The sequence below is a fragment of the Parus major genome, chromosome 5 (genome assembly GCF_001522545.3).
Source record: "Parus major isolate Abel chromosome 5, Parus_major1.1, whole genome shotgun sequence".
Classification (NCBI taxonomy): Eukaryota; Metazoa; Chordata; class Aves; order Passeriformes; family Paridae; genus Parus; species Parus major.
Window position 1 is genome coordinate 16,677,310 of NC_031774.1, and position 19,167 is coordinate 16,696,476.

The 19,167-nt window shown below is 41.1% G+C and overlaps 1 protein-coding gene across 6 annotated transcripts in view; it reads right to left on the reverse strand.

The window, feature by feature from the left end:
* The window catches only part of TSPAN4 (tetraspanin 4), a 423,214-nt gene that overhangs the window by 14,428 nt on the left and 389,619 nt on the right, over positions 1-19,167 (reverse strand). For all 6 annotated transcript variants that reach the window (XM_015631555.3, XM_015631554.3, XM_015631557.3 and 3 more), the window contains one exon: positions 6,733-6,834. In XM_015631555.3, the coding sequence (XP_015487041.1) occupies positions 6,733-6,834 (102 nt within the window). The remainder of the gene's footprint in view (positions 1-6,732; positions 6,835-19,167) is intronic.

Genomic DNA, 19,167 nt, shown 5'->3' on the forward strand with positions numbered 1-19,167 from the left:
TTAGTAGAACAAGACAACACTGGACTGCAGAACTGCTCTCTGCTATTCACAGTACCTCACACTTTTTCACGGCTATGCCAGCCATGAACATAGTCCCAAAATTACTTGCCATGATCTTATTTTTTTAAATGTGATTTTATATAAGACTGAAAAGTATTTTTTGCATCTCTGTAGGGACCATTTCTCCTGTTTCTGATAGACTCGTAATCATGCAGACGTCTGCATCACCAGGGCCAGAGACCTAATTGAGATCCTGATGTTTACACTGGCTTGAAGGAGAGTTTTCCTTTATTATGTAACAATTGTAGAGGCTGTGGTAGTTGTTCATGCTGTGGTAGAGTTGTGTTCAGGTCTTGTTGCACACACAAAATGTGCCACTCCAGACCCATAGAGGGCAGAGGTGTCACACGCTGCCTCATGCATCATATGGATGCTTCAAGCACTCAGAAAGTACTCCTTGATAGAGGTATTTCAGTGTTCACAACGAAGTTTTTCTTCTGTCAAGGAAAAGTCAGAGAACTTTCCTGAACTAACATCTATCCCTCCAAGTTTCTGCTCCTAATTTCGATTTGGTCTGTGGCAGGACTCAATCCTCCACTTGCAAATGTTTGATTTGTAAGTTTACAGGCTTCATTTTCTACAAATTGACATGAAACTAGAAAAAAATTGTGTGCCTTTCTTTTTTTTCCTCTATGTTCCTGCACAGAAAACAGGAGGTCCATGTGTAACAGGTCCCAAAAGAGGGTAGGAGCAGCCTGGAACACATGGCATGCATTTGAGGAAGGCTGGTTTATTTGAAAATCTAACAAGAAGAAGGTCTTGCAGGCTGTCATCATTAGAGTCAGGAGGCAGCTCTTTGATAGACAGTGAGAAGTGACAGCTTGTAAACAGCAAGCCTTAAAAATGTGGCTCATCTGTGATGTAGAGAGTGCAGCAGCAAGGGCTGAGACATTTGAGTGATGTTCTGGCCAAACACAAGTGACACAAGTTTGCATAAATCAGAACTAGGCTCCTTCTCCCTGCAATAATGCATGGCTGAAGGTGTCAGTCTGACAGACTAAGGAGATGAAGATGAAGCATGGGTTTTGTAGCCAAGTGCTCACTAACAGGTTGAGGACAGCTGCTCCTATAAGCCTGTGAAGCAGAAGGTGACTAGGCCATGAGCTAGGATTGAGACTCCAAAGAGTAAAAATTCCTGGTAAACCACAAGATGAGAATAGGAAGGGATGCAGTTGCAAAGATGAGCTGCAGATGGACACAAACTGCCTGCCCACAGAGATTCTCTGTACCAGAACACAGCAGACACAGCCACGGGAGAATGGGCTAAGAGAAGTTCAAGGTATAAATAAAGGACATAACACAGGATCAACAGTCTTGGGACTGGAAGAAATAATATCTGTAACTATAATATTTTGGAAAACAAAGGAAGGACGAGCAATGGGATTAAGCAGTAGATGATCCATAGCCCTAATCAAGAGGAGTTGATGAAGACATCAGAGTTCTAACACCACAGAGACCTGAGAGCACAGAAGCAAGCGAGGGAGTACTGCTCAGTGAAGGCTCCCTGGCATCTCCAGGGAGCAGGGGCATTGATCCATGCACAGAGATGCAGGAACGAGGAAACGAGCAGCAATGGGATTGAATGGGCCACCAGTTCAGATTCAACAAAGGGGTCCAGCTAGAAGCCAGAAAGGCAGATAAACTGAGAGTTCAGAAAACTCAGCTCTCACTACGGATGTCCAAGTAGAAGAGAGAGAGTGCAGGAGTGATTTTGGATCACGTGACAAGTAACTGATTAATCCCAGGTTGATGCAGCTGAACAGTAAGCAGCCAAACTGGTGAGAGAGATGAGGAATCATTATAAGAAAGGGGAGTATGGAGGACTTTTTTTAGAGTCCTCTTAGATTTGAGAGCAATGTTCTCTCAAAAATTGGCAAGGTTTCTAGGCAGGGATAGTTGCAGATAGGCCTACACCTGGAGTATGGAGAAAGCTCAGGGCACATGAAGGATTATGTCTGTCACCAGCAGTTTGTTGTAGCCAGTTCTACCACAAAGGCTGATGTTCTGCCAAGGCCAGGCATGAAAGCATTGAAGACTTGATTCTTGCCACAACTGCATTCATTTTTTGGTCACATTTACACTCCTGTCTTGTTCCCTTCACATGATAAAATTACACAAGGTTGCCTGATTGCTTAGTTCTGTTCCTACTTTGAACACCTACATTTTTTAGAAAAAATTACAAACTAAAACTAGCAGTGCTCATTTTGGGGTACCCAGACTAACACACCTTAAAAGTAGTATTCTATTAAAAAGTTTCTATCTCAGTGCAACAGTGCAACTCCTGATAAGGAGTTGGACACTTGTACATATTTTACAGGTAATTTCAATACTGAAGGCTAAGTAGGCCTTACCTTTGCCAAATTCCTGCAGACTCAGTCAGGCTGGGATAGGGTTTGTGAAAATAAACATATATTTAATATGATAAATAATATTTAATTATTAATATTTAATTAAGTAATATTAATTAAATAAGAATAATATTATTTATTAATAAGAAATAATATTTATTTATTAATAAATAAATATTTATTATTTATATTATAAAATATATATTTATATATATATTTAATCCTAGTTGCAGTGTTTTAGCAATGCCTTGTTTTCTGGTTTTGTGAATGGGGCAAAGAACTAAAGACAGGGCAGGGGGCCTTCTATACACCTTTTTCCTCCATCACTGCAAAATAGTGAATAATATAGTTTTGTTCTAAAAATCAAGTTTAATGGGCGGTTTGGATTACTTCAGCATTAATTCTTAAGTATGGCTTGATCTAATAGAATCAGTGACTGGGAAGAGGGAGATGGGTCAAATTTCTTCTCAGTTACAGTGGTCTAAATAGACATGAAAAGGCATTACACAGCAGCAAAAGTGAGCTGAATTTGCTCACTTTAGTGAAGCTAATAGGTTTTCTGCATGCCTCTCAAATTACTGCCTGGTTAGTTAAAAGTAGAAGTGCTCAAATATTGATCACAAAGATGTTGGGGATGAAGCAACATTTTAAAAATTAATGCCTGTTTCTCATTTTCTAATGATCTCCACCTGTGACTTTAACCAGTCCTGGTGGGTAAGGGGTTTAATGCAGTTCAGGGTAACTTACCTCCTGAACTATCAGAATTTTAGTCATGTTTGAAAATCACTTTGTAAGCTTTCGTATTCTTCAGTCACGACACACAGAATTCATCTGCTTGTGTTTCTGATCCTTTTAAGGTTTGAAATGCTATTGAGAAAGGCTGGGAGTTTGGTTAGCTGAAGGTATTAAAAAGAAATCAATAGAATGTTCTGATTTGAAACAGCTCCCTGACCTAGAGGCTTACTAGGACTGCAAAATGAGTCCACTGCCTTTCCTCTCATACACTTTGCAGGTTTGCAGCTTAACCCAACTCCTTTATTGGTAACATGACCAGCTCAGGCATCAGCCAAAACCGCAACTTCCTTTTAAAGACAGGCCCCGTTTCTTCTTTGTTTCCAGTTTCTTGAAAATGGTAGGCTTCTGTTAAAAAGAGGAAAACCATTTCTCAAGGCACAAAGGGTTCAGAAAAGAAAACCTTCCTCAAAAGGTGCTCAGGCCTTTCACACTCAGACAATCACCACTCACAAGTCGTTGTGTGCACTGGGCATACACACTCCTGGTCAAAACTCCCCTCTGATTTGTGCCTGGCCAGTCCACAGAAATCATCTAAATGGGGTTCCTTGGAAAAACATTTTCCTCCTTTTTTCAGCCAAAGTTGCCATACACAGTAGTACCTAATGAATGCAGGATGGGGATGGTCTCTATCTAAGTAAATCTTGGGAGAAATGAAGAACTATGCCAGACTGTCTAAGCTACTGCTTTAACCACTGCTCAGGCTCTGAGAAATACTTTTACAAAGAAAGGAGTGCAAATGCAGAGGGGACAAGGGCTTATTATGATTTCTGTTACTGGCATGTTTTTTACATGGCACTTTTTCTTGTGAGGCTGCAGTTTTCCACATACAGACACAGGCCATGGCTCAACCAATAACTAATGTCTCCCATTAGGAAAAACACTGTCCTATATGGCAACGTGGTTGTTCTGCTGTGGGTGTTGTTGAGAGCCTTAGGAGACAGAATGCAAACAGCAAGCCTGGGCTGGGACTTCCCTTGAAGAAAATCCCCTGTATCGCTGTAATCCTCCAATCAGTGATTACACTCTACTGATTAGGGATGTAAGAGATAATGATTATTACACAAAAACCCCCCAAGTTGGCATTTAGATAGCTCTATTCAACTGCTAAGTGTTTTACATAATTAACCATGATGGGATTGTCTTTGCTGCACCTCTGTAATAGTCTATTCCCACACAGTTTTGAAAGATACATGCGAGAACCAATTATGCAAAGTGGCAAAAATGGGTTTTTGGGAGCTCTTCCCCATTCTCCTCAGTGCCCAGCATGGGGAGCACAATGACTGACACTGTGGTACTGCCAGGCTGGTACATGGTAATTTCACAGTGGCCATGAGAGAGTGATGTCCCCTGGGGATGGCATTTTCTTGTCACCTTTTGAGCTCCTAGGAGTTAGCTAACATAAGTTTCATCTGAAACCTGTAAGGCACTCTTTAAACTATAATGAGTTTCAAGACCAAAGGACTTATCAGGACAAATGACTGTGATCTGCAGCACAACACAAACCACAGACTATTGAGTCCTGCCTCAAACCTAAGCTGGTCATGAACTGTGACCATTTCCTTTAAGCAAAAAGCCAGGTCTTACTCTTTAGAGAAAAAGAAAAAGAATCTACTGTGTACAACAGCATCCTACCACTAGATATGTCTAACTTGAGATTTAAGCTCTTGGATCAATTACAGAGCCCTTTTCTCTCACAATCCTCTTTCCTTCCTGCTCTCTTTTTAAGGACTGCAATCACATCACTACTTCATCTTTGCCTGTTTAAGTAAGGCCTTTAAAATTTCTCACCATGTCACTTTCCAAAATCCTTAATATTTTTTTACATCTTTTCTGGATCCAATCCAATTGTGAGGCTTTTGGAAAAAATGTGACTATATGAACTAGACATTGCATATATTGTTACACCTATTTTACACAAAGGGGAGCAGAAGTATGGTGTCTACATCCCATAAGTCTTCCAAAAATGTTTTCCCCCACCTTTGCTATATGCTTTTAAGTTATTCACTGGAAGCAGATCAATACTTACTGCAAGTATTTTAATCATAGTAGTTTTTACTACATTTTTACTACACATAATTAAGTTACTGTGAAAGAGTAAACTTTCTAATACTGTTGGATATAAGCAACAATATTAAAAATTTTATCTTTATTTCACACAGCTTACTCTCAGGTTAGCCCCAAATAACGCATTTCTCTTGTCAGTAACTGATGCCTTCTCATATTTGATGTATTGGAAAAAGGAAAAAGTATTGGAAGAGGAAATTATTAACAATATTTCAAAATGCTGAGGCCTTTCAAAGGTAACTGAAAGAACTCTTCATGTGTAATTGTTTGGATGAAATTGGCCTGTTTGCTGGACCTGAGCTGTCTTTGACACACAAGTGTGTTGTAGGCAACCTACTGCACTCAACACACACAGGTCCTGCAGACCCAAAGATGTACAAGGAGTTTGGCCAATCAGTCCTTTTGTTCTGTTAATGATCTCAAATTTTTAATTTCTCAGATAATTTCTTAGAGGTCTATTGTTCCTGTTACCTTTTATTGTCTAGAAGAGAAGACTTTGGGAGCACTGGGAGAGGTTACTGTCTTTGATCCATTCAAGACATCAGACAAGACTAAACCCCTCCTGTCTGTATCACACTTGCATCTCTAGAAGAGAAACTGAGAAAGCTATGCAAGATATTTTGAGTGAAGTCAAGGCAGTGTAAGTGCTTCTGCCTAAAGCAGAAGAAAGGCTGGAGCACTTTTCCATTCAAGAAGCAGAGAACATGAAATCAGGAAGATCACCCCCAGGAGAACTGACTGAACTGAATATGAAACAAGTACAGAGCTAATAAACCTGAACTGTCAGCAATGGTGTTACCTCAGACAAGGACAGGAGGGGGAAGCCAGCTACAATGTTCACCAGTCCTTAGCAGATGAACACTGGCAGAGGGCTGTCAGAGAATCATGACAAAGGAAAAATTGTGTTGCAGTGACAACACAGCAAAAAGCATTCCCAGTCCACCTGTGATGGAGGATGATTGCATTCTGCTGGGGAAGAAGTACTGACTGTAGGAGGAGGTTGCAAACACCATAGTCTGTTTCCATTTTGACTCACTGCTACTACAATAGTAGCAGTGAAAGGAGACAGGACAGAAATGAAAAAGTGGTTGAAGAGGGTCTTTGCTATCATGCTATTGTTCTTCATCCCAACACAAGCCACCCCTTTGACTTTAAAGAGAAGGTACTGCTTGTTTCCTGTCTGACCAGCTCCTTCACCCTCCACATAGCACAGAACTGCATAATATTTAGGCATCAACTTAATATAATTTTCTTAAAGGAAGAAGATATTTCCTGTCAAAGGAGAAATAAATAAAAATTACTAGTTGTTACAAAGAGCAGAGAGTTTAGTTGCTAATGTGCTGACTGGGTGGGAGAAAGAGAGTGGCTTGGGATTTGGAGGTATAATTAGGTTCACGCCCAAAACATGCTGTTACAGAACCCAGAAGGTAAAGAGGAAGAGGTAAAAGATTGAGCTCAGACTTACATCTGTTTGAATGATGCTCCATGCATTAGTGAGGCCAATATTTCCATCTGTCCCATACAAGTGAAGTCCTTTCTTCAGATCCCGTTGAGCATACTTGTCAATCTAAAACCAAAAGCACAAGACACAGAACTTGAAATATGCTGAGTATCATATTTCAGAATCAAAGTGCACAGAGCATAGAGATGCTGGACAACGGTCCTGTAGTGAAATCAATAAAAGTTTAACCAACACTTTGTAAATAACATGAGGAGTTCCTCTTCTGAGTTCATGTTCCTGTTTCCCATCACAGAGACCTTTAATACATCTTTTCCCTTCTCACATAACTACCAAAGTACTACAGGGAGACTGGATGCAGTTTAACCACTCATTTTTGCAAATAAGCCTATCCATGAAAACATTCATCTACACACAGTGTTTCCTTTTAGCTTACTATCTTTAATTGTGACCAAGTGCATTAATGTGTACCCTTCCACACTGGAAAACAGACAGACATGGTGTATTCCCTAGTGAAATGCCCCTCATTCCAACAGGGGGAGGTGTGTGTCTAAAACAATATAACCAATACAAATTTTGAGTTAACAGAGGCAGCAAAGGTATTCTGCTTCTACCATACACTTGCGCTTTACTTCTGCTTTGCGCAGTCAGAATTGTTTTCTTGACTGCAACTGCAAAAATGGTGGATGAAAAGAATCTTGTGGAGTGTAAAAGAGGAATTTTCATCCCACTGCATCATAATTATTATGGGGAAAATATTAAGTTACTCAACAATATGACTCTACAAAAATACTATGACCTCAAAAGCTCACCAGGAAGTTTCTGCTGTATGTGCAAAAGATTGTGCTTGATCTGTCCAGTTCTTTTGCTTCCTTCCTGAAAGTTTACCAGCATCATGTTGAGCCAGCAATAAAAGAGCTTTGAGGCAGTACAAGAAAGAGCACAACTTAATCTCAGCACCTTAACTATCATGCAAGGCCTTTCTCACAGATGCCTTCCTTGAACAGTAGGTGCTGTGATCCCCCTGTAATTATCAGTAAGCTGCTTTTGGCTTTACACAGAGATTATATGTAGTCACTGGTACATTAATTAGAACACCAAAGCTGAAAGCTGTCATTAAATTTGGAATTAGTTGAGAAAATTACAGGCAATAAACTATAAACTTATATGTGTTGGGGATTCCTAGCATTCACTTAAGAATTAGATTGAACTGTGTTTGAGCTCTGCCCTTACCCTCAGCTCCCTGTGTCTCAACTGGACGTGCTATGGTCTCCAGCAGAACCATCAATCAGGATAGAAGGGCATGGTTGTGATGCCAGTCTCAGAGAAGCTTGGAAATTTAGTTAATGTCCTACAGAGGCAGTGAGGTAAATTAATTGTTGAAAAACTAATTCTTATTCGGAAACTGACTGAGGTTAAGAGGAACAGGGTAACTGAGGGCAGGTGGGGACACAAATCCAGCTGGGTGATCTGGTACTTTGAAGATGAAACAGAAAGTTTTATTTTTAATATTAATTTTTCTCACCTGAGAATATCTGCCCTGTAGAGTGAGAGAGCTACACACCAGTCTTAGGTTCATATCAACACTAATATGGAACAAGGGAGAGAAAAGTGATTCTTATCTGAAGGGTAAATGCCATGTTAACAAAAGGATGCAAAATGCAAAGTTTGCATCTCCTCATTCAAGTTTTGCTTTGCAACCTTGACATCCTATTTGAGATGGATACTAACATCATGATAATTTATTAACTAACCATTCATAGAAGATCAAGAGCAAAGTTTTGTTAGTCCATGTGTGCTTTAATGTGGTCTCAAGAGATTGTATCACCAAGGATTCCTGATCTGCTTTCTACCTGGGGAAGACTCACTAGAAAGCAACTTGCTGAAGCAAAATGAAAGCTAGTCCTCTCTTCCTCATAAAATTAACCACTTCTCCTGCTCAAAGAGTGCAAGGCCTTTATACTGGGAACACAGCTGGCATCAGATTTCTGTATTTCAGAAACTAAGTAACCAGCAGAGCATTAGTCAAGAAAACAGGCACTATGTGACCAGTTCTCCCATTGCTATTTCAGAAAGCCTCAGCATGAAGTCCTGCACATGGTATGACCCATCATTATTTGTTGTTTCAAAAATAAAATGCCTCCTTGAGTCTTGCTTGGAAGAGGATGTAATTTTTTTTTAGAATCCTGCACCACACGTCTTTATTTCCTTATCTCTCCTCTCATTTCTTTGCAAGCTGCAACTTTGAAAGAGGCAAACACATATTGTGGAACAGTATGGCCAGATTGCTTTAGCTTTTTATTTCATGTCCACTGACAGGGAGGGCATCTGGAAATACCAGTTTTACACATATACACACACAGAGAACTTTATATTGATTTGAGTGATGGCAAAGGTAGGATTTTACACAGTGCTCTTTTACTAAAGTTTCCATCTGACCTTCTGATCAAGTGTTGCTGTACATACAACAGTGTGCTACTTTCTGAAGAGCAGCTGATTTAAAGTCTCCTTGTCACAGAGCTACTCCTTGAAGCATTCACACTCTTCTGTTTGCTTACACTAGGGTCAGAAAGGTGTTGATCAAGCCCTAGGAATAAGCTTAAACAGAACAGCTGAGTTTGTGGGTGGCTACTGGGCTCCGGGAGAAACGGGGAACAGGGATCGGCCCTTGGCCTCCTGGCACTTGTGTCTGCAGCTGAAGCACCAGCAGGAAGCCCCCCACCCTCTGTTTCCATTTGTTATTATTGTGTTACCTTGCATGGATTAATCAGTGTTGACGTAGCCTTGGACTTCCTAATTAAACCGGAGCACTGCTCTCGCTCCCACTGTGAGGAGCTCAGTCTCTATGTGCAGGCCTATTAGAAGCACATTGACCTCTGCTCAAATAACCTGTGTGCAAGGTTGTAAGATGGATATTTTTCCCCCAAATGAAGCACTGCTTGAAGCTCTAGACGTACGATTCCTACTGGCTTTGACTAGAGAGGGATAAGTAAAATCCAAGGCCTATTTGTGGGGCATAGCTGGCAAGTGCTCCTCCAGGTCCTCCTGCTTCCTTCTACCCCCATTTTTTTTTCCTTCCTCTAAATATTTTTAGAATAACAGGAACTTTTCAATATGCCTTTATTCTAATTGTAAGTTTGATTTAAATGAAAACTCCCAAAACACCCCCAGCTGTCTCTTCTGCCTTTAATTTGAATTTTTCAGAAAATGATCTTTCTGAAAATGAAATGCTGCTCTGCAGTGATTCATCACATCTCCTGACAAATGATCCTACCCAATATTCACCAATCTGTCAGCTTCCCTTATTTATCTCTGAGCTACCAGTCCTCAGCCAGGAAAAATGTCTATCTCAAATCAGGACTGAAGTATTATATTTAATATTCTGCAATTTGAATCTGCTGCATTCTTCCATACACAAGCCAGGCCCTTCACAAATCACAGCTCTAGTGAAGTAGCAGAAAGAAGAATAACAAAAACTCTCTGCAGGCAAACTGTTGCTCTAAATGAGATGCCTGTTTTTAGACATGTGCAATACCAGAGATTTCTTTAGACAAAAGAGTTTCTGAAAGATTTGGCAGCAAGAACCTTTTATCAATCTGTTAGTGAAGAAGAGAAAAAAATCTTTTCCTCCTTGGGATTCACTGGTCAACAGATGAGAGGGGAAAGCTTGAAGCTGGCACACCATCCATGTAAATTCCTGTAAACCCTGGGTTTAGACATACTGGAGCCTTGCCCATGCTCATCAGCCCCAACAGGTTCCAGTGGTGTTTCTGGTAGGGTAAATGTGTCCCAGTATGGTAATCCACTACAATCCATGCCTACAAGAGAAGCACTTCTTAGAGCAGGGCATGCATATTGCTGTCCTTTATCTAAGCTAAGATCCTGCTCCTACTGTAAACAGCGGCTACTACTACTGTAACTTCCTCACTGACTTCCATTAGGCCCTAATAGGGCACTTAAATCTCTCACTTTCCTATTACAAAGACTTTCTAAAAATATATATATACTGATCTAAGGTGGCCAGGTCATGTGCAGAGAGTTTCAGGTAAAGAAGGAAACTCAGTATTTGAACTGAAGAAGGGAAAGCTACAAGAGATGTGGCAGGACTGGAGAGAACCTGCCACAGAGGTCAGGAAAAGTTGCCAGAAGCTGGATGTTAGAGAGAATGGGCAGGGATCCATCTGAGCCTCACCTAAACTACAGCCAGGACAAAACATTGCTCAAAAAAATCTTACTCCAGCCTGCATATAAATCCAGGCCAAATTAAAGTGTTTCCTTCTTAACCTGTGTTCCCTTGAGGCAGCTACTTAAGCTGTAGCAATGTACACACAAGGCTGCTTTTACTGTCAGCTTTGTCCCCTCACTGCCTCAGAAATCCAGAGCCTCTGAGCAGAACTGTGGCTGGCTGGCTGACAAGCCCATCTGGAGAAGCCAGCATGCTTCAAGAGGACCTGGGGCTGTCAAACTCTACCCTGTCTCCTTGAATAAGACAACTTAAGAATAATTGAGGATGAGATAAAAACTGTAATAACAGAAACAACAAACTCCTGCTTAGCACAGACATGCGGAAAGCACTACATGAACATTCTGCACTGCAAACACCCAGGTTTATAATTAATTCCATCTCTGTTTTACAGATGGGGGACTGTAGGGGCTTTCTCAGTTCCTGGGGGTGGTTTCACAGACCTCTCACTCTCTGTCTAAATGAAGGGCTTTGGAGTTTATGTACTTACTGCTAAGGCACGAAACAGAAGACAAATACTGCTCCCTGAGAAGCCCAGTCCTGTAATTTTGCTGCTGATCAGCGGGAGGAAGTGCTTTGAGAAAAACGTCTTCGGCAAACAAGAGAATTATTGTGTCTGCAGAACACGGGTATTACCAGTATTTACAGCTAATATGACGCAAAACTTTGATCAAACTGAAGCTCCAGCAATACTGAAGGCATGAAGTCCTTCCCCTGTCCCAGCACACTGAGGGGGAAGGTGGCTTTGCTGTAATCTTCTCTGGAATAAAGGTCAAAAGAAGGCTGTGGGGAGATCCTTATTAACTCCTTTTGAACTTGCTGAAAGCGTGAGATGTCACATAGATTGGGCATAGCGTTTAGGAAAAGGCCAGAGGATGCCAGCAGCATCCCCAGATTTCTAGCCTGCAGGCAACTGGAGACTTTTAATTTCAAGCCTCACTGCTTTCCTACCCCAACCTGAACAAAACTTCTACCCAAAAAGTCCCCTAAACTGGAGACAGCCTCTCAGCGGTGTTCCAATATAGGTAAGCAAATATTCTTGACCTTTCTGGTGATTGCTTCCCCTACCTCTCTGCCTCTCCAGCAGAACAGGAGAGGCTCTAAGGAAATGACAAAATATCCAATGGTTTCCCACCGGGCAAAACTTTTAATTTAATGCCTTGATAATCATTCTCTACAAATAGCAGGCAGTGGGAAATCGAATGTAAACAGAAAGTGCCTAATCTATAAGGTCATTTGTGGGAGCCTTTGCCTGCTAAGAAGAGATGAGATTGATTGTACCAACAGGTAAGGCTCGTTTAAATGAGATGTCCCGGAGCCTCTCTATAAGAAGCTGAGAGCCATAAATGCTCTCCTTACCACTGAAATGTTCCTTACACCATCTGCCTATAAATAGAAATATTTTAATATTTTAGTAAATAAGAGATACTGCATGATTTTTGGTGATATATGGCAGTTTAAGGGACAATATACTAATTTCTTGCCAGTATCAGCAATGTCACACATCTCCAGAACACTTCGCTCAGCACTGTGGGATTCCCTTCCTTGCTTCTTCCCCAAATGTGGAACAACTTCAGAACTTAATGTCTAGGGGGTTTTTTTGGTGGTTTTTAGGGTTTGTTTTTTTGTTTTTTTTTTTTTGTAATTGCTTCCTTTAGCACAGAAACCCACTAACTAGTGAATTCTGTTCTCCTAGCTTGACTGCAAAAGTCAACATCTGGCATCACTTTACAGATCCTCTAGACTTCAATGATTTATTTGGAATACTTATTGCTCTAGCAGCATTTGATATCAACAGAGATACACTGGCACTGGCTGTGTAACTTCAGAAAAGCAAAGAATACAGGAACAGAAGATCAAAGGAAATGGTCTGGGAGCAGAAAGAATGTATGTTTCTGAAACCTACTGGCTTAGGTCAGCTGAGGTAAGACCTTTCAGCTGTGCCACAGGCCCTCCACACAGTCTTGAAAAGTCACTGTTTCTCTTGTTTCAGCTATTTGTAAAAAAGGAATAACCTGACTCTAGTAATGCCATAAAGTTAATAACATAATAAATAATTCGCAGTAGGCATTTGAATACCAAACCCAATCTGGAAGACGCAGATCTTGTATAGAATCTGAGACAGTGAATGGAGTTTCTAACTTGAGAGAGAGAGAGAGAAAAAGAATGAGGAAGGGACTTTCCTGACACTTAGAGGTAAAACTGAGGCTCATCAGGAAGCAAAAGGAAGGACAAGTACATCTTGCACTGGCCTGGAGCAGACAATTGGTGAAAATGCAAGAGAAAGAGTCTCCCTCTGTGTGCTCTAGCAAGAACCAAGAAGTTGCAATAGTGTTTAATCAGAAACTAATAAAGTCAAAGAACTCGGGTTTTTAAAACCAGTGTTTCCTGGGGCCACGGTCTGCGTATATAATTAATTGCAGCTTCAGCCACTGTCTTCTGCCCACAAGCACCTGCTTGTGCTCAAGTGCAGGCATCAGCAACCAGCTGAGGCAGCAGGAAAGAAGCCACTGAAACATCCCTGTACTTTTTATACTATTGAAATGCCAATGAATGCCACAGCAGCTTTAGTTCCTCTCTTTTAAAAAGGAGATCACAGAATGGCAACTAGATAGGCTCTGCAACTCAAAATTTTTCATGCAAGAGCAAATTCAAATGTTTCCAACAAACTGCACCTGATTTTGTCCAAATGATGCCTTTAAAAGTCCAAGAGAGAGACAGGCATTTTATCATTGTTTAGCTTCCTATTACTGCTGGTGTAAGGGGAAATACACTGCTCTGTAGCCAGAGGCCACTGCCATGTAATCTGTTCTTAGACACAGCAACAGCTGAATTACTTGTGCGTCACGTCCCCTGGTTTGTTTAAATAAAGTACATCGTAATAAGCTCACAGACACAGGCTCAAAATGTTAAGCTGCAGCTGTGCAGATTCTTGGCTCGTTTAGAGAATGAAGCCAGTAAGGTACTTCTCAATGAGATAGTCCAAGACCTTAAAAAAACCCCAATCTTCTTTATTTTTAGTGAAACTAGGGGTAAAAGCTTTAAATATGAATTCTTGCCTTGCTGCTTCTTGTTTCAAATGAGTTTGAATGTTGCAGCAAATATGGGGGAAGGGCTGGGTGAAACTAGGCAGGTAAATCAAATCAATTTCTTACTCAAAAGCCTGACGCTGCAAAGTAACTACCACGTTATTAAGTCAATTCTTCTTAACCATTATGGATTTTGGTGACAAAAGCCTCACCAGTGTGTTGGAGGAATTTCAGGTGAGTGAACACTAAAGTGCATGGTTTTTGTGACACACCTAATTACAGAACATTCAGGATACATTTGATTCTGATTTTGTAGAAGGAAACTTTTGGTTACATATAATGAGGCTCTTCTTCCGATTATTAAAGTGGTTGGGAAAAAAGAATGCCCATCCTCAACAGCAGTGACACAGGCAAAGCTGGGAGTCATTGTGGTCTAACTGTGCCATTTCTTTTCCAGAATGAAACTCCCTTTGCAGCAGGTTTTCTTCATATACTTCATATATTGCTCCAAAGCTGACTGACACAAAAGAGTTCCCTTTCTCCAGTTACATTTCCCAACAACTGTTGCTCTCAGCAAGCCTCCTCTGCCTTCATGAATTAGCCTCGTGTTCCACAGATCTCACAACCTACCCTCAAATCCCTTGTCTCCCTCCTGTGCCATCCCTCACTCCAATCGTCTTTCCCCACACATGCTCCTGATCCACTTCTTTCCTTCCTGTACCAGTAAATGGTAATTTTGGCTTGATCTCTAGTGGCCACAAGAGCACACCTGTGCCAGGGTGTAAAGGCTCCTCTGAACTATGCTCATGTATTGAAATCCCACGCACACTGAATCCAGGCCAGCAGCAAAGGCAAACACTCCTTTCAAAACCTACGCTCATGCTGAGCATATTCCCAGGTTATCTGTATTCAGCCTCCTTACCTTTTGTTTTCTTTTTAAATTTTAAAATAGATAATCACTTTCATTTGTCCTCAACAGTCATCAGTATAATCTCAGATAAACAAATTGGGAAGGATGCTAATTAACATGATACATGCTGTTGAGCCTTTGTTTGCCAAGAGACATGAAAGATGGGTTGCATTTGTGTTTGGAGTGCTAACAACCTGTTATCTCCAACTACTCAGACCCAAAAAAGAGCACCAATCCCCCCATCCACCTAGGGATGCACATGTCAATAGAGCTTTGGATCCAATTAGCTGCCACAAAGGCTTCAGGACTGCAGAGACAAGTGAAAGCAGGGAGACAAGGCACTTCCCTTGTAGGAATGAATGACCCCCATGTGATTAGGTACCAGGAACAGTGACATTGGACATATAATCCTTTGCAGATGCTGCAGGCTGGAAAAGGGGAAGGCAGCACTTTGCTCACTGAGATGAAGAACTTGGCCATTTGCCCACTGAGCCATTTGCTGCAGCCATCCCATGGGATCAAACTTGGCTTCAATTATTTACCATACTCATTTACTTAGCTTAAAAGTGAATGAGAGAGCATTCAAATAAGAGAGAGCACTACTAAAATATCAGAGGAGGAGGGATAAAGCAAATCATGCCCTGGGCTCCCACTATGGGAAGAAGATGAACGAGGCCCCCACACTAAATGTGGGATATCTGCAAATCCGTTTATCCAGTTAACTTAATTCCCTCATACATTTATGACTTTGGTAGAAAAACACAAACCAAAATACAGATTTGTTCATTGCTGTAAGGTAAAAACAACTCTGTAAACATCAAAACAATTGCATCCTCCCTGTATCAGGTTTCTGGTGTCACCTGAGACTTGCTAGGGCCACGGGGAAGGCTCTAAGCTCCTATCCATAGGCATGGGCATTGCCACCTCTTGGTGTCAGAGCTGCTCTGCTGAACACAGACCTCAGCTCCATTGGCACCAGTAACAACTGGGCAAGCTGCAAAGATGCTGGGGGAGAGGGCTGGCTAATTTCCTCAGGGGTAGAAATTTTCCCTATTCCTTAGAACAAGGAAAACAAATGTGCTGATAAGCCAGCTTTCTCTGAGCCAGATCTAAAAGAATCATTTAAAAACAAAACCCACTGAAGGGTTAAAATCTGCTACTCTGCCTGGAGAAACTTGTCTGGCAAGAGTGATTCTGTGGAAACAGATTGAAAGAGCTGTGTATTCCTAGATCCAGGGAACGTTAATCCTTAGGGGAAGGCAAGGATTGCATACAGCCTGCTTTATTATTCTTAAGATAAGCTTTCTCTGAAATTAACTTACTTTAAATAAATAATGCTGTGAGGAGAACTACCATCATCCTTGGAGGAAACAGAGCAGCAGGCGAAGTCAAGTGCACTCCAGTGGGCTTCATTCCTCTGGCAGTGTGGTCTCTGCTCAGTCTGGAAGTAGGAAAGGTGCACAATGCACCCCTTGAGAAAGAGGGCAGCACAAATCCAAAAATCTAGGACAAACAGTGGGCTTTGGAGGAACAGCTGGATACCTGGCAGAAACTCAACAAAACCAGTGCAAGAGTTGCCTGGCGAAAGACCAGAGGAGGTGATGATCCCCCTTACCTATCTTCCTTGAAAAGTGCTATTTTCTTCCAATCACTTGGAAAAACAAAGGACATGCTAAATGCCAGCTCATCAGCTGGCAAGAATCTTCCTGACAATGGAGCTGCTCACATTTATGCAACTTGGCATCTTCATGTGGTTCTGCAGTGGCTCAGACACATGATTCTATGAGGGTACATGCAAGCTTGGAAACCACTTCCTCTCCAAACCCATGACCCTGACACCATGGGTGTTCTGACCTTCAGCAACTGGAATTACTGGGTTTAATTCCCAGATAAGCTTTTCAGTGATGATATCATAAACTGGTAAACAAAATGTCTTGGAAAGCTGGTAAATAACCAAAGTAACAGAAGTGAATAACTGCTATTAAATGCCTCCCTTGTTTTAACAAAACAAACAATTGCAGCTCTTCAACACACTTCACTGAAAGCAGATTTAATCTTGAATGGAATGATTTGGGACTCAGTCACTGCAAATGAATAAACTACATGGAGATTGCTTCCCATAATAACAGAAAACAAGCAAATAAACAAACTGCCAGTCACAATTATATGGTACCAAATGCAGGTTTCCAACACTCTCTTCTTCAAATGATGTCAGAACAAAGCCACATTTCTCACTGGAAGTCACATGAGTTGAATGAAGAAGGAAATATGGTTGATACCCCATATGTTAAACAGAGATAAGTGACAGTGCCTTCACCAAGTGAGAGACTGGATGTTCCACACAGAACAGAACTGCATGTGCTGTTTTTGCACAGAAAAAGTGGTTTTTACCAAACGAGCAGCAGCCACCCTGCTAAGTGGCACCAAAGGTGCTGTGTTTTCAAACAGGCAGAGCTTAGGACCTCAAACGAGTTTCTGCCATGTGCCAGAGCCTCTACCAGGAATGGCACCAAGGTGCTCAAAGCAAACCAGGCAGACTGAACCACTGTCTGTGATGGTCTGGTTTGTTCAGGAACAGCCTCTGTCAGAGGGGTAAGTTATCCCTTGGAGATGAGCAGAAACCAAAGTGAAAGAATAAATCTGCCACATGTGACACAGTCCCAAGAACACCTGTGAGGGTGCTCCTCAGCTGCCTCTGGCTTATTTTGAATTTATTGTTCATGTTCCTACCTTTCAAAATGAGCCCCTCTTTCCTAATTAAGAGACTGACTTTTTACAAAAGAGAAGCATTAATCCCAAGTCTCTCCTTAAAAGTGGAAATTGTCTGCTCCCTCTCATTTCCCTTGGATTCTGATGTTCAATAACACTGCCTGCAATAGCTCCAAGACATTTTTTTCCATAGGGCATTCATTTGAGTCTCTCTAGCTACCTAAATTTAGTAGTTTTGACACCTCTGAAGAGTTCAAAATTGACTGAAAATTGCTACCAGTGTCAGGGGTTATGGGGGCACAAGAGGAAAAAAGAAATCATTGCAGACACATTGAATGTATTTTAAAAAGTAAAATTTAAAACAACACAAGAAAAAACCCAAAAAACAAACCACCAAAAAAAAATTACCAAAACCAGGATTCATTCAGCAGGGTTTTTAGAGGGTTTTAGATCCAAAGTTATTAGGTATTTTTCTGATGCTACAGAAGGAAGCATAAAAATCACTGCTAATGAAATTTTGCAGATACCACACAAAACTTGCCATGCATTAAAGAATCTGCTGATATCACTTGTCCTGCTTGGTTACAGAGCCTCAGGGCTTATTCAGATAAATACCAGAAAAGACATGTGAGGTCACACTACAAGATTGGAAACTATATTCTGGAAAGCAGGAAACCTGTGGAAGGACTGAAGAAATGGAAATGGACATGCTCTGAGGGCAATATTCCCAGCTCACAGAGGAAACAGTCATGGGTTTATTCAACATCAGCTGCATAAAGGCAGATTATTGTCATTACCTCTACACTGCAGAACTGATACCCATGCTTTAAAAAATCTGCTGAAAATTTGAAAAGATTCCAGAGAAGGCCTACAATAAAAAGCCATCACTGAGAAGTGTGTTTTCCTTCACATGACTAACATTCTTGGAAAAACTAAATAGAGTGACATGGTCAAAAAGCAGTGTAATTGCAATCTTCAGGTACCCACATTGAGCAGCAGTTCTCAACAGAAGACAGCACTTTATTCTATCTAACACGAGGTGATTGAATGAGAGTTAATGGTTAGAACTTTTAAGACAGACAAATACAAGATAGAAACAAGGCATAATTTTAGCCATGAAGTAAAAATAAACCCTTGGAACAAATCACTGAGGAATGAGACATAGTCAATGATGCCTTTAAACCAAGATTCAAGAATTTTGTAAAATTACAGTTCAGATGTAATTAGTTTGATGACAAGAATACTGATTGAAACACTATGGACTGTAGAGGACTGTAATTGTTTCATCTGGTCTTAAAATTTACAAATCTTCCCAACAGGCCACAAGTTTTCCATGGATAGGGACTGGGTTATTCATGCCAGATTATGTCACCTATGCCCTGCACTTTGACCTTTCCTTCAAATCCATCCTGAAAAAACAGCTGACAGCAAACGTATCAGTCTCTAGCACATCCCATCCTGAGACTCCAGCACTGCTCCTTTTAAACTGGCACTTGTGATCTGGGGCACAAATTCTCCTCAATCACAGCCTCAGTTATCTCAATGAGCTC